The 16,769-nt window shown below is 36.1% G+C and overlaps 1 protein-coding gene and 1 non-coding gene across 2 annotated transcripts; one reads left to right on the top strand and one right to left on the bottom strand.

The window, feature by feature from the left end:
- Nucleotides 1–2,485: 2,485 nt before the first annotated feature.
- Nucleotides 2,486–2,558, bottom strand: Trnar-ucg (transfer RNA arginine (anticodon UCG)). Its single transcript has one exon. It is a non-coding gene; the product is annotated as a tRNA-Arg (tRNA).
- Nucleotides 2,559–2,594: 36 nt separating this feature from the next.
- LOC139151254 (short-chain dehydrogenase/reductase family 42E member 1-like) lies at nt 2,595–16,019 on the top strand. Its single transcript, XM_070723912.1, has 11 exons — nt 2,595–3,167; nt 5,979–6,150; nt 7,376–7,471; nt 7,810–7,870; nt 8,326–8,441; nt 10,030–10,105; nt 10,579–10,661; nt 11,089–11,226; nt 11,634–11,763; nt 12,244–12,317; nt 13,334–16,019. The coding sequence occupies exons 1-11, from the start codon at nt 3,130–3,132 to the stop codon at nt 13,562–13,564; spliced, it is 1,215 nt and encodes a 404-aa protein (XP_070580013.1). The 5' UTR covers nt 2,595–3,129; the 3' UTR covers nt 13,565–16,019.
- Nucleotides 16,020–16,769: the final 750 nt, after the last annotated feature.

The following is a 16,769-nucleotide window of genomic DNA, read 5'->3' as shown; positions in this document are numbered from 1 at the left end:
TAAAAACGTGAGACATTCCGTTAGCAACTTTTATAGTTCAATGACTTCTAAGCAACAATGATATCGTATCGTTCATTTCGATTCGTTCTTCGACTGATGAGGGCGCTGTGATATTGTTCGTCCACTGCCTATACAGTACAGTAACGTCCCATGATGCTGTAGTCTTAAAAAAACATTGGTTTTTCTGAATTCTGAAACTGCAGCTAGACTGTATAAGAGAACAGGCGATGTGTAAAGTTCAATATATTTTCTAGTATTAGTTTTGTGTCTGAAACTGCAGATAGGCACTAAAGCCTGTTTTATAAAATACAGGAGAAGATTCAAAGTGTAAGGCTGCATTCACAAACACCTCTGGGAGGATCCAAAATAGTTCTCCGATTTTTCGAATGCCCCTGGTAACAAACTCAAAACGCGTTCGAATGCCCCCTTCTGACTTGCTATAATTTTTAAATCATTCCCTTCAAGGAACTGGACTGAAATTACAGGGGGAGGCCAATTTTTAGGGGATGGGTCGCAATTTTTGGCGCAAGTATATTTGGAGGGTCATGAAATTTCACACATGCCTTGTGGCCCGGGGTGTCACTATTTTTTTGCGCAATTATTACAAGTTGTGGCCAATATGCTTATAGTGCGTCCAAAAGTATCAAATCATGGCAAACTAATAACATTCCTCCCAAATATAAGTTATATCTGTACATTTATATATGTTTGATAATTTTTGTATGTACTTTGTTTGAAGTGGGGGTGAAAAAGTGCATTTGTGTACAAGAAATTTGATTTTTGGATTTCATTGAAAAAATATTCACTATACATGGTAGTCTATTAAAAAACTATGAATGGTATTGTTTCCCAAACAAAACTAGCAATATCTATGAATTTATAGATGTTTGTAGATTGATATAAATATACTTGATTGGAATACGATGGTTACACGCGCATATGTGTACAAGAAGATTTTGGAATATGACCGAATATGAGGATGGTTACAAGTGCATATGTGTACAAGAATGAATTTCACCAAACATGTGGATCCACTATATTTAATATTTTCAAATTCTCCTTGTATCAAGTCCTCCTCGTATCTGGGTTGCACCACAGTCGCTTGTGGTAGATACATTACTGCGTGTTGGATTGAAGTCCGTGAGAATTGGATGGAGGTTGGCTCAAAATGTAAGGTGTTAATTTTGGCATGGATTACACGCCATAGATACATGGCGAGGGCCGCAGCATGTTTTTACAGTGACGGCACCAATAATTTTGACGATGAGATACAGCTGGATATTGATACACTACCGAATTAGGTTTGTCAGTTTGCTCTCAAATTTACCCTTTTAGTGGTCAACTTTTACAACTTTGCGCCAACATCAGACAGACTAAAACAGCAGGTGACGCAGCAAGATGTCTGTAAACTAATTTACTATGTAGTATGTTTATATCTTTACAGCAGCTATCAGTTTCAATGGTGACACACACAGAGACTGGTTGCCAAGTTTTACAAGCAGTTCAAATTCACGGAGAGGTGGTAAAAGAACGACGTTACTGCAAATTTAGACTCAGAGGACAGTGTTCTTTGTAGTTTAATATCAATAAAGTTCATGACTTCAAAAATAATAGAGTGATGTGTAAAATGAACAAACTTTACTTTGGTTATCAACAAATGAATGACACCATATTTCTCAATGAGCTGACATCGGGGCCTACTTCAGTACGAAGTGAACTTGGGGGTTTCAGGCTATTTCGTGAACGTCATTTGTTTTCTATATTGACAAGATTGTAGCGACAAGTGATAAAAACATTGCAACATTGTAAGAGTGTTTACCATTTCTAGTTGATCCGACGTTTTTATTAAACACAAAAAAATCTAAAACTAACAACCCAAGGTCTTTGTGTCAGCAACTTTCTCGCCTAAAAAAACTCAGACAACAGTTTTCTATATTGACAAGATTGTATTATATTGATATTCAACTACAAAGAACACTGTCCTCTGAGTCTAAATTTGCAGTAACATCGTTCTTTTACCACCTTTACCACCTCTCCGTGAATTTGAACTGCTTGTAAAACTTGGCAACCAGTCTCTGTGTGTGTCACCATTGAAACTGATAGCTGCTGTAAAGATATAAACATACTACATAGTAAATTAGTTTACAGACATCTTGCTGCGTCACCTGCTGTTTTAGTCTGTCTGATGTTGGCGCAAAGTTGTAAAAGTTGACCACTAAAAGAGTAAATTTGAGAGCAAACTGACAAACCTAATTCGGTAGTGTATCAATATCCAGCTGTATCTCATCGTCAAAATTATTGGTGCCGTCACTGTAACACAAAAGTAGAATAATGCATTCAGCGGCCCTCGCTGTGTATAGTAACTTGGTAGAGGAGAAAACCACATAACTTGGTATTCTTTGGTCTATTTCTAGGAATATGCCAAAACAGTACTAGTGATAACATCAGGTAGCCATTGGAGGTGCAGTAAAAACAAAAAGATAGCCGACCACGACGGGAGTCGAACCCGCAATCTTCTGATCCGAAGTCAGACGCCTTATCCATTAGGCTACGCGGCCCCTTGACTCACGTGAGCGACATTACTAAAAGTTATCCACTAAATCAACATGACATGAACACGAACTATGTTTTTTCACCCATACTATGTTTGTATGAACCTTGTTTTGTGGCCAGTTTTCTTATTGTGATAATGTTAGACAATCGTTTAAAACCATAGCTTTGACTAAAAACTCATCGAACGCTAGTTTTGTCGAACGAGGTGATAGGTCCATGATGATATTCATCAGCACTGCAGGCAACTGAGGCGGCGCTATTTGTTGCGTAAGGTCATGTGTAGCGGGCAACGGCAAGGCCACTTCGACCGTGGTTTATTCATAATCACATATAGTCCCCTGGTTTCTTCTACATGAAACCATACGGTAGATCATGGTCATAGCTGATACAGACACGGTCCGTGGTAGAGGCAACATAGATCTACCGGTTATAGCACACCTTTCTAAATGATAATTTTAGTATTGCTCTGAATGAAACCGGGTCTCTCTCAGCCAAACTTGCAAGCCAAGCACTTCAGATAGTCGTTCGCCAAGTCGCTGCTGCTCCTTCATCGCTCAATTAAGGCAAAATACGAATATGAATGGACCTCAAAGCACGGGTTTGCAGGTAGACAGGTACGTGGTATAACCATGAAATTGCTAAGGAAAACACAGACGCTCTGACCTTCACAATGAACAAGACCCCGTGCTATACCATGGCATGGTATTACGTGAAGTGACAATGGACAGAACAAAATAAACATGTCTCACAAAAGATAATCGGCAAGTCGTGAGTGAGAGACGTCAACTATGTTCCGATCAGTGAGTTGCATGTATGATGTAGCGTGACTCAACAAGGTACTCAGTGGATATAAAGAAAAGTGTGGAACTTTGGACCAATGGCATGCAGTATGTTGCATGCAGCTGGGAATTCTACCTTAGAGTACACGAGCTGTGGGTCCATAGCTGTGGTGGTAGTAAAAGACAAAATCAGCCCGTAAAAGGCAGGAATCCCATCTGAAAATACCACAGCTGTGGACCCACAGCTAGGAGTACACCTACCAACCAGTGACTGGCAGCCACAGTACCATACCATTGCATAATAACCTTTTTACAATTACATGTAATACTAGGACCACAGGCACTTATGGGCCAGGTAGTTTGCACGAACAATCGATCATGTACGAGATGTATTGATCGAGCAGATGATCAATCGATTTAGTAGAATACCCAACCAATGAGCGCCTGTGAAAAAGACTGGATGTAGAGTCCATCGAAGTGCCTGTTTACCATTGTACTGTAGAACGCACTTGTGTTGAGAGAATGTAAAGACAAACACATCTCACAAAAGTTTGAAAAATTACAGGCGATCAAGATCAGCCTATGCCAATCAGTGAATTGTAGTATGATACTGCAAGGTAGATAATGATAAAGTGTGGAACTTTGAACCAATGGCAGTATCTTTCAAGCGGGCAGTCCTACCATGGAGCACATGTGTCCCTTCATCACAGGGACTAGTGCTCCATGCACCTACCAATCAGTGACAGGGAACCACAGTCCTGGTGAAGTGACTGTTGACAACATGTATGCAGTTGCATAATACAGGCCCATGATACAATTGCATGTAATAGGACTCTGGATGTAGAAAGTGCATCACATTTTACTGTTGTTGTTGTTGTAAGAAAATCATGATGCCATGAGGTTGGACTCTAGAGAGCAGGAATATAGACCAGATATGAACTGAAAATGCTCATGTGTTTCATTATATATTGTGGTTTTGTGTAAATTTTAACCTTGGCCACATGTTTTCAACTTCATTGAAAGTATAATGATCAACGTAATGAACAATAATCACCGCCGATTAGGTCATGAAGTATACAAATATGTAATTAGCTAAAATAAAAATATTAAAGTTCTTTTACTGCTGTCATTGTATCACCACTTTATATAGCAAGTGTAATTACCCTTGGCCAAGTCCTTCAAGCCATATATGCCGAGCTGTGAAAGCTCATTAGACATGCAAATTATAAATTAGCTGACGTGAAAATGTGAAATGACTTTTGATATTGTTTTAACCTGGTATAATCATCAATGTACATAGCATGTTTTGCCAACTTTGATCAAGTAAATCCCAGTATATATCCCTAATAAGCAAAGTTCATTAAATATGTAAATTAGGAATTGGCTTAAGTAAAAATGCTTAATAATTTTCAATAATGTTGTATCATGGTATCTGCAATATATGTAGAAAGTTTTGTCAACTTTGGTCAAGTTGATTCAGATTTATATTTCTAATTAGGAAAGTTCATTTAATATGCAAATTAGGAATTGGCTGAAGAGAAAATGCTTTATGACTTTCAATAATATTGTATTATAGTGTCTTTAATATACTTAGGAAGTTTCATCAATTTTGATCAAGTCAATTCAGATAAATATCCCTAATTATGAAAATTCATTTAATATGCAAATTAGGAATTGGCTGAAGTAAAATGTTTTTTGATTTTCAATAATATTATCTCACAGTATCTTTGATGTATATAGCAAGTTTCAACAACTACAATCAAGTTAATTCAGATATATATCCCTAATTTGGAAAGTTTATTAAATATGCAAATTGGGAATTGGCTGAAGTAAAAATGTTTAATGACTTTCAAAAATGTTGTATCATAGTAGCTTCAATACATGTAGCAAGTTTCATCAACTTTGGTCCAGTCAATTTAAATATATATCTCTAGTTAGCAAAGTTCATTAAATATGTAAATTAGGAATTGGCTGCAGTTTAAACACTTAATGACTTTCAATAATGATAAATCATAATATCTTTAATATACATACCAAGTTTGGTCGATTTTGATCGAGTCAAATCAGATATATATCCCTAATTAGGAAAGTTCATTAAATATGCAAATTAGCAACTCTCTTTCATGTCACCCCTTAATGGTTCCCACTACTGATATATCTTGGTGTGATCAACATTTGTAACAAATCTCATCAAATTGTGTGTAGTCGTTTTTAATGAGTATCCGTTTTTTCTAAAATCATTAATTATGCAAATGAGCAAAAAGTATGCAAGCCAGACCCACCAAAACTAATCAGTTCTTGCCATTTGCTAACTGAATCTATGTACCAGATTTGATTCTGATCTGATCAGCCGTTTTTGAGATATCGGACCAACAGACAGACAGACACACAGATGGACAGACAGACAGACATCGCTGCGACATATGCTCACGTGTGTAAATATGTGAGCAAAAAATGATAAATTATAAAACATCAAATATTTGTTCTGATAGCCAGACTCGCAGAATATAGAAAATATATATGTACTGATGGAAGGGCTTCTCTTTCCTATCATCACCAAGTGTACAATATGTATCATATAACCACAGTAGTGTAAGACACGTAATGTTTATTGTACCCTGTATTTGTGTTATTTTATTATTGCAGAATTCGTAACCATGTACATTCCTTTGAAAATCAGAAGGTTGTGATAACTGGTGGAGGTGGCTTCTTTGGTATGCATTTAGGTCGTATGCTTTATTCCCTCGGTGCCGATGTCTTGTTGGTGGATATCCGACCTCCAATACAGGATGTAAATGACGGCATCAAGTTTATTCAGGTTTGTGAAATCAAAGCAATCGTCTTACTTTCGCCCACTATTGATCAGTTGCCAAGAAGATGATGATAATTTGTCAGTGCTAGGGCCATCGCTTACTGCACTCACAAAATTTGGAAAAAGCTGGTTTTTGCAAAGTTATTTTTTGATGGCCATGTGAGTATTTTGTGTGTGGCTTGGCATGGCTGAGCAAAACACTGAATATCAGGAGGAGTGACAACTTAATTACAGACTGCAGAAATCAGTTGGCAAGGTTGCATGACAGAAATTGCCCTCCTGACTGAAACAAGTTCAGATTACTGACAAGTGTGATTTAATATTGTTTGACACAAAGAGGTAGCTGAAACAGTTTGCCCTCCTTCCTACATTAGTGGCTAATCCCCTTTTGTACCCAATAAAATATCATAAACATTTCAAAGCAAGAGGAAGGCAATCATCTCATCCCTGTGTTATGCAATTTGCATATAAATTACTTATTACTACAAGTTTTGTCATTAACACAGTATTGTACAAAGAAAAGGTCAGTCACAAAGCCGTAAGATGTTTATTCTAAAAGAGTTTGCCAGATTCCTTTAAGGGTACAATCTGTCTCTGGGACAGATATGTGGCCTCTCAAATTTCTACAATTCTTTTCTGATATACCATTTGTGGGGGCTCATTTTAAAGCTCTTATTACAAAAAAAAATTTCACCTAATTTTTTTCAAAAATAAAGAAAAATTATTTTGCCCTATAGGGATGGCAGCCATTTTGAATTTCAAAGATCGATGAATGTCAGATAATTAAAAATGCATACCGTGACCCCTGATTTTCATTCTCGTTTTGGTAAGAGTATGGCTGAAAGTTTCATTTAGAAAAGTTTGAGCAAATTGAACATCTTTTACTTTTGAGGTGCATACTTCCTTACATGTAATGATGATGTTTCCTCCAGTTCATCCATATAATAATGATGAAATGAATATAGTAGTATTAGAACTTTTTGAATGGTGTATGCTACAGAATGATAAGTCAACCCTATGATTTCTACTCTAAAAACGTCATCATAAGTGTACTGTTTTACAGTAACAGATGAGTGTTTACCAATGAATGTAGTCATGTTTTTACTTACCTTCACGTAATTTCTCACAATTCAACTTAAATGCTAATACTGTTGTGTACTTTGGATTACTGGTGAATTGGCAGTTTTACACAAAACAAAGGTATATTTCTATATTCTTTACATGTGACCAGGGTGATGTACGAGATCGCAATTTCATCTTTCAAGTATGTAGGGGAGCCTCATGTGTCTTTCACTTGGCATCCTATGGTATGTCCGGCAAAGAACAGGTAAATAAATATATGTGAAGTGGTTTTGATGAGTTCGTTGTCATTAATTGTCCTTGCATTGTCCCTGCACACTTTTCATCCTGCAGGTCTTTTCCCATAATTCAAAATGATATTGTTACAAACAATTTTTGACAAAAGAATTAACAATTCTTATCACAGATTTAACTTCTGGTCATACGTAATTGCTCAATACTGTCTTTCCCTTTCATAATGTTTTTAATACTCTGTAGTCTGATACATACATGTAAGGTTTTCTGTCAGTGTAAAATCCTATGGAATATATTCATGTCATTCTGAAAATAACATGTTGCACTCTTGTCTCCTGTTTGTTTCTGTAGCTACGAGGCAATGAATTCATCGAAAGTGTTAATGTTGGCAGTACCCAGAGCATGATTGATGGTAAGCTGTCGGTCAGTGGTGTTTATTAAAATGCCAGTGCATTGATACATAGCATGTATTTGGTATTGGCAATTGCTTTCCTCCACATATCAGCCCAAACGGCAAGGACATACCGGTACATGGAAAGCCAAATGTCTTGCTGACACACTGTTAATCTGAAAAATTTCATTGTAATGATATTTTTGAATATGTATATATTGTTAGCTCAATGGCAACTGCAGATAGCAGGGTTTCTGAAATTATGACAACAAACTAATAAGCGCTGACGTAATATAAAATATGAAATGCCCATTCCTCACTTGTTGTTCAAAATGTTACTTTTGTTTTACTCTGTTAAATTTAAGTTTTTTCCGATATAGTGGATGATGAACGTAAACTTAGGCGATGTTCAACTCTTCGTATTTAGCTGCAATTAGTATTTGTTTTATGTCAGCCATTTTGTACATTTTTCTCAGCATGCTGTGAACTTGGGATAAGCCGACTGGTATACACAAGTACATTGAATGTTATCTTTGGTGGTCAAGACATCAGAAATGGTGATGAGACTTTACCAATCCTTCCCCTTGATAAGGTGAATAGAGGCATTATGATTGCTATACATAATTTTTTCCCTCAAAGACATCAGGAGATTACCTCTCTCCAAAAGTGAACAGCATACATTCAACCCTTTCCCCAGTATGGTTTTGCCCAAACTGTTTGTTGTGGATGGTGATTGTGGACCTGATTACAGGGACTTTGGAGTGAATAGGTTAGGCTGTAAGATTCAGAGATGACTGAGTTTTCTTGGCGTTGTCTTTGTATAAATATTTTTTTCAATTTCTCTGTACTGCATGCCAGTGCATTTAATATGCCGCGGTTTCAGAAATTGCCAATCTGATCGAAGTGCACTATAAGTCTCTCCATTATTTCAAAGTTGTTGCTTTGGTGCAAATTATGGTTTTAGCATCATGACTGCTGACTTTTATGAATTCAACACCTTTGGAGGCGGTGTAGAAATTTCTTGAAATTTCTTAGTCGGCCGTGTTTGAAAACCTTTGACATGTTAACCCTTTTCCTGCCAAGTCCATATTTCACCACCAGGTCAAGATGGTTAAAATTAATGAAACACAACGTATTCCATATGATGTATTTTAACATAATACTGTACATTTGAAGGCTGTTGAAAACATAATACTGTAAACTTGATTTTTTTTGGACAAAAGATGCTATAACATACCAAGCCAAGTGGGTGAAAATACGTCATGTTTTGGCTCAATACCGCTTTTACTGACTTGCTGATGGGGAAGTGATACAGTTATTACTGTCTGGCAGGAAAAGGGTTAAATTGTTTTGAGTAAGTGACATCACAACTCCCGGCTTGGTAGACTCACTATGTGTAAGTGTTTCTGTAAGTTTGTTGCAAATTCATTATAATTACAGCCTTAGAATTGCAGCATTTTTGGTAAAAAACAGACAGGTTAGGAATTAAAGGGAAGGTTTCTCATCTGTGTACGGAATAGTTATAATCTTACCCTTCAGTCAAAGCATCTTCAGCAGTCTAGTTACAGTCAGGGAAAGTTGTAGAAGTAGTGCAATTACACAGAATGAGACCTGTGATTTCATTTTTTGCTGTGGATAAATACAGTCAAACCTGTGTATAGTGATCACCTGCGGGACCATGAAAAAATTACCACTATATGGCGGTGGTCTTTACATAGAGAGTGGATTTGGCACTGCTTTCAGTGACAGTGTTGGTGGTGAATTTAGGAATTGGTAACAGCAGTAATAACTTTCAATATCATATTCATAAAGCTATCGAAAATAATGCGAATCATGTTGCAGTGTTAAAATCATATTAAATAGTCCCCATGCTTGCTCTACAGTGAAAGCATTTTTCTGACAGAGGTCATTCAAAGGCAGATATGATGACCATTATACACAGGTTTTGTACCAAATGAGAGAAATGTCATGTGACTACTGATCACATAAGAGAGAGGTTGCTGTTGTGTAGTGGGCCTTGAACGTGTAAAACGCCAGGGCACTGCACCATAAAGGGGTGACCACTCTGTAAGAGTTACTTCTGAGACAGGTTTGACAGTAGATGTGTTTGTGAAAGCTCTATCTTATTACAGATATCAAAATTTCTGGTATAATGTTGAACAATGTCCATTACATTGCAGCACAAGGACCACTACTCCAGGACCAAATCAATGGCAGAACAGCTTGTCATAAAAGCCAATGGTAAAGCTATCAAAGGTGAGATGTACATGGTTAACTTGTTTGAGATGAGATATGACAGGGACATATAGAGGTGTCGTCTTTGTCTCAGTATTTTTAAGAAAGTTTTGAAAAGTTCTTACCTCATTGCTTTGCCTTCCTCTTTTTTATTGGATGATGATAATTCTTCAAAGATTGAAATGTTGAACGCAGTAATATGGTGATCTTCATGACAGAAATGACATTTAGACAGTGATTCAAGGGAAGCCATATTGGATTTAAATTCTCATATGTTTATGGTGCTACATATGACCATATTTGAAGTTGCTGTGTATTCAGAGAATTCAAAAAGATAAAAAGCAGCCAGGGGTGTACTTTACAGTTACCAAATGTGGAAAAATGGTCAAGACATGAGGATGGGATGAATATAGTTACAAGAGTCAAATAACATATTTTCAGTTACTATTTCTTGACATTGAAATGACCTTTGATTCTCTATATTCTTTCTGTAGGGGGTAAGAAGCTCTGCACATGTGCAATAAGACCACCAGGTATTTATGGTGTGGGGGAAACAAGACATTTACCAAGAATTGTGGTGCGTTGGTTTTCTTTGTCAATGAGTCAACTTCCATTGTGCACCTGCACTTGTTATAGCGCCCTCATTGGGCATAGCAGTTTGTACTCTTGATTTGAGGATTTCCTATGTCAGGCTGGTAATTTTCCATCCATATTTAATGGATTCTTTCTGAACCAAAGGTGAATTTTGTGACCTTATTATTGTTTCATATGGGTTACTTTTGTTTTGCTGAGTGAATGTAGACATGCATATTTGAAGCTAAAAACCAATGTTTTGATCCCAGAGACTTTGGTTACGAGCATTACTGATAGTTACTGTGGTTGTTTTGTCATTGAAACTGAACTTCAGTATATGGATTTGCTGACGGGTAAATCTGATAAGTGCATGCCTGAATGTGAGAATTCAAATATCAGTAAAGGGTTTCACCTCCTCTTTGATTGCACAGGAAATGATGGAAGCTGGATTAACCATGTTCAAGATCGGTGGTCCAGACATACTTATAGAATGGGTTCACGTTGACAACCTGGCAGCTGGACATGTCCTAGCGGCAGATAGACTTAGTGAATCTAAACAACACATAGCTGTAAGTTTGACCAAACCCTATTATGATGCTTCACTTTCCATTTCATAAGATTTCAACCCAAAGGAAATATTTCGTTTCCAAAACAGTTGTGATCAGAAAGACCAGATACTTTATAAATGTGATATTTCTTACATTATGCAAAAATATAAAGATGAAATATTTTCTGACAATTATGTATTTTCCATATAATAGGTGTTGTTTTTACAGATGATACTAGTCTGAGTGAAATTTTAACATTTTCATTATACATTCTTACATTTGTATCATGTAATTTAGGTTACTTTGTCCAAAATAAAAGGTTCACTTTAATAAGTCCTAGATGTTGGATATTTCGAAAATTTTAAATGTTATCTCATGTGTTTGAAAGAATCACTGTTTTACCACCATTGCTGTGTTTGTTTCTTCAGGCTGGTGAAGTTTATTTTATATCCGATGGCAAACCAGTAAACCAGTTTGAATGGCTGAGACCTCTGTACCATGGACTTGGCATCAGTTTTCCATCTTTGTCTGTGCCTTATATAGTCATGTATTATGTAGGTAAGTCTGAGGCTAAAGGGAAGAAATCGACTTGCATTTACATGTCAACATTAGATACGAAATCCGTATATATTTTGAGAATATTCAAGATATCCTGAACAGATTTTGTTCTTGGATATACTTATGAGAAGTATTGTGTTACTAGAAATTTGTTCAGGTATTTCCATTACCTGGGAGAAAATTAATTGTTACTTACAAACTTAAAATAATATTCAGTTCTGCAAATAGGCTAGGTCCAGTATTTTTCTATACATGCATATGGAACTAGAAGTCCCATTATGTTTGTCTATATACCATAAACAATGATTTCATGTGAGTCTGTGTTCTTGATGGCAAGAGAAATGTATTTTCCTATTGTTATTGAAAAAGACTGCTTTCCTTTCCTGACAGCACTTACTGAGAGCCAGTAGGCAGAATTTGAGTAAGGCCTCAGTTAAACCATGAATTTTGAATTTTTCCATTTCACCTTTTCTATCACAGGTTTACTTGTTGAATGGGTTCACTTCATTGTGAAACCATTCTACAACTTCCAGCCTCTAATCACTCGTACAGAGGTAAGTATGCAAAACTCTCCTTCTTGTGTTGAATTTCACTTGTCATGATGTTATTATATTGTCTCATTTGCACACTTTATGTCAAAATAAACGTAAAGCCAAGTAGTGCTGCCAATTGCCAAGTGCTTATTCCATCCACAGTTCATTGAAAAGAGTATAAATGTTTGTCTTCCGGGGAGTGTAGATTACTCTAAGAAGAGCAATATTGTAAACTTCGAGTGATAAACATGTTTTACTCTGATCAGGGGCAGGATCATTAGACTATATGTAAAAAACATGACTTCAGTTGCTGTATCTCCTACTGATTTCTCTTTGTGGACAATATAGAGACAAACTTTCAAAGCATTTCCTAACTTCATCATCATCATCATTTTATTGTAATCTTTAAGCTTAAAGTAACATAATAGAATTCAAATTCCGTAGAATATGTTGACAATAAGGAGCTAGTCGAGCCTAGTCCCATTAACTCAAATATACACATTATCAAAAACTATTAATGGCTGCTGTCTGATAAATGATACATGTAATTTTGTGAAGAGAAAATAGTTACTGTGACAGTAAAAAAAGATTGCACAAAGTTAAGTTATTACAGCTAGAATTCGTTTTACCTTCGAATTCGACCTAGTAAGTAAACACATTAATACATAGCAAGAGATTCTCATAAGAGATAATCTTTCAGGGCTTCTGTTAACCTAGATGTTTGATTTTCAAGAGAATTCGGCAGTGTGTTCCATAGTTTTACGTCTGTGTAACAGGAGAATGAAGTAAATTGCCCCTGCAAAAAACATCAAGATAATACGTTTTGTGTTCTTCAGCCATTTTCAGTTGTCACTTCTTTTTACTTCTACAACTTAACATTTTTACTTCTACAACTTAACAAACATAAGTACACATACAGTTTGTGTTATTCTATGAGTTGACCATAACATGAGAAAGCCATTGTGAATCCATGTACAAAGAAGTGCAATTTTATCAGCCTATTTGAATCACCTGTATTTCTTGTTTCTTCTCTGTAGTTATTTCAGGTAGCAGTGACTCACTACTTCAACCTGGAAAAAGCATCCCGGCATCTCGGCTACGAACCAATAGATCATGACATTGCAGATATTGTCGAACACTTCCAGAAACTAAAGCTGAAGCGCAAACGTCGTCAACCATCTGCTGTCTCTTACTGGCTGATCAACTTTGTAATTGCAGCAATGTTTGCAGTCATGCTGCTGTCATTTCTTCCAATGGTTACAACATAGCATTAAGTTGACAGCATTATTTTTTATATGGCCAAAATATTGCAATATCTAGGTGTTCTTCTTAGTGTTCAAATTAGCTTGGCTGTCCCCATTGTCAAACTGATACAGTACCCAGGGTATGTCATGGTTCTACACAAGGTGATTTGAGGGTTGGGCCACCCCATTATTTCTTCAGCAATCTTTTCATATTTTAATATGAATACAATAGAATTAACTTTAATAAAAAAAAAAGACATGAAAATTATATGTTGGTATTAAATTGGAGAACACTGATTTTGTATCATCGATGTTGTTTTTTGCCTCCATGGTTGTATGAATATCATACATGTATATCAAAGACATACCATACTGCATGGATCATGACAGTGCTAAGTACTTGTGATCCTTTTCTGATTTAATTCTTTGTGTGATTGTATTCACATGAATAATCACCACTAGTATGTCTTAAAATGACAGGGTAGTGACTTTGTCATTGGAAAGAAAAAAATCTTTCTCAGCATTTTATATTTGCAAGTGAAATTACGTTGACTTAATTCCAAAATCAATCATGGTTCTATGATTCATGAAATATTTGGAAACAGAATTTTGAATTTTCATCATAGAAGAATGTACAAGCTGTTAGTAGTGGTATTTATCTGGCGTTTGTTCGTCAGTTTGTGTGTATTAGTATATATGTATGTATGTATGTATGTATGTATGTGTGTGTGTGTATGTGTATGTATGTGTGTGTGTGTGTATGTATGTATGTATGTATGTGTGTGTGTGTGTGTGTATGTATGTATGTATTAGGATCTCTATCTATTCAAATATCTTGAGAACTGAAGTACTTACAAACTTGATATTTTGTATGCAGATGCATCATGGGTGTACTGGCAGCCTGGTTGTCTTTTCATGATATATTGTCAAAGAGATGCAAACTCCATATTTTGTTGAAAGTATTCTCCATAATCGCTGGTCAAACAGCTGTAATCTTTGGTATGAAGATCACTACAGGGATGATCTTATATAGATTTGGTCAAACTGTGATGAAATATGCAAGTTTGTATTTTCACAGCAATTTTATCATTTTCTGTCAAAATATTTTTAAAAATCTACTGGACAACCCTTATCTACACAGCCTGGATATTTGTTGTATCAGTTCCAAGGATAATCTTTTAAAGTTTGTTTGAATTGTAATGAAATATGGAAATGTGTATTTTTAATGCAACTGTTGTCATCTTTGGTCAAAAAGCGGTTTCACTGGTGGTGATTGTAGTTACTTCAAATTGTGGCAGAAATTGACAAGATTGGAGTTTTGGGGCAAATTTTTGCCATTTTTGGTCAAAATAATCATCTCAATATCTGCGTGTGTTTGTACTTTGAAATTTGGTGTAGATGATCCTTGGTATGACCTTGGTACTCCTTGTTGACTTTGACGCAAAATTGGGAAGATTGTATTTTGGGGCAATTCTTGCAGAGTGGCAGTTGGCATCCTGATACAATGAATGTGATGTCTGTGTAAGGATGTTCTATGGGGCTGAGTGAATACTTTTTATCTTAGTCTGTGGAGGGAGTGTTGATGATGCATGGGAGAGCCTAAAAGGATTTGTCGTTAAATACCTTCTGATCTACTGATTGGACCAGCAATTATGGTGATGGTTTTTTTTATCTGACCTTATATGCATATTTGTGAAATCATAAAAATAAAAAAATAGTTGTCCCAAATCCCCCATGTATGCACCTCACACAAAATATCATAGTAACAAGTGCAGCACTTTTCAAGTTTCCACAGTGGATGGACAGGCATGAAGGTATAGACAGACACAGGAAGTGGGCAAATACCCATATAATACCAACCTAGTTATCATTGATGATACAGTCCCCACTAAGTTGAGATTATTGCTATTGGTGGGCAATCTACTTCTGTGAATTCAACTGAGGGAATGCAGATGAAACAGTCCATTTCATGTCCCAGATTTCTATGTGATAGTCATCACAGTTTCTGCCAATGCAGCGACTAGTTTGTTTTGTTGACATCACTCTGTCTGGATGTTTTCTGTACCTGCAAATTTATCTATTTCAAATGTATGACTGGTATAAGAAAAATGTCAAAGGATCTTTTCACTTACCGACTGGTATTGCCATGCTATTGGTGTAATTTTCAGATTCTTGAAGAGGGGAGAAACATTTTCCATACAGAATTGCTATTGGTTTTGTGTTTTCAAGGTAAGGATGTAGATCAGAGACAGCATGTGCAGACGGAATTTTGAATTCTGCCAAATCATATTTTAAAGTCAGTAAGATACCATTTTGTTTGATCCTTTTGAGTCCAAATTGCAAGAAATGTAAATTTGTAAACTTTGCAATACAGAAAATTATATCAACAGATTGGATATGTTGTATAGATACAGAAGTTCATATAGTATTGTGGGTGCAATTTAAATGTTCAAATAAATTATCACATGAATTACACTCACCAGTTAGATTAGTACTCTATTCTTAACATGTGATATGGAGAATGTCAAGTACGGACTAATTTTTCTGTGAGACCTATAAAATATTACAATGAATTTTTACCCCGACTGCTGTTCAAAAGATTTATTAGTAAGATGCAGGGGCCAACCTGCAAGTAACAAACTGGCCTGTCACCACTTTAGCTCTCCTCCATGAAGATAGGCTCTGTTGTGGACATTTGCATACAGCCTTACATTATTTGTATTGTTTTGCAGACAAATCTAATGAGATCTTTGATGTGGGACAAATCTGTGGGCATATAAATATCAAAACAGAGTAAGTTGAATAGAATGTTAAAACTTCAGACTGTCATGTCCATGGTGAGGTGATGGTGAAATTGATCGTTGCAATATGCTGTAGCAGGTTGTTAATTAGATCGCGGGGTGAATGCAATGGGTAAGCCAGCCATTAACTGCTGCCAAGAAAAGCCAAGCGACCACAGGGAACTTTGGCTGACGCTTCTTATTTGATTGTTTGATAATGCATGTTTATTTAGATACTTTACAGGGTGAGTACTCAAGGAGAGTGGTGGACACACATGAGTGCTTACTACTCATTGAAAAGGTGGGGATACTATGCTTTAAACATGTGGAATAGAATAAGAAACTTTTTAAAGTATCATTTGACTATACTTGTAAAGAAACAAAGAAAGAAATGACAAAAAGCATTGAAAAGTGTTGGTGAAAAATTGATGTAAACAATAAAATATTAT

Source organism: Ptychodera flava, chromosome 15 (genome assembly GCF_041260155.1).
Source record: "Ptychodera flava strain L36383 chromosome 15, AS_Pfla_20210202, whole genome shotgun sequence".
In the NCBI taxonomy this organism is placed as follows: domain Eukaryota; kingdom Metazoa; phylum Hemichordata; class Enteropneusta; family Ptychoderidae; genus Ptychodera; species Ptychodera flava.
This window is presented reverse-complemented; position numbering and strand designations above follow the sequence as displayed.

What these genes read in the sequence shown, in the direction of transcription:
- LOC139151254 (XM_070723912.1), top strand. Translation starts at nt 3,130, where the DNA reads ATGAATGGACCTCAAAGCACGGGTTTGCAGGTAGACAG. An exon ending in TACCCAGAGCATGATTGATG is followed by an intron (nt 7,871 to 8,325) that starts GTAAGCTGTCGG and finishes CATTTTTCTCAG; the next exon opens with CATGCTGTGAACTTGGGATA. An exon ending in CTCTAATCACTCGTACAGAG is followed by an intron (nt 12,318 to 13,333) that starts GTAAGTATGCAA and finishes TCTTCTCTGTAG; the next exon opens with TTATTTCAGGTAGCAGTGAC.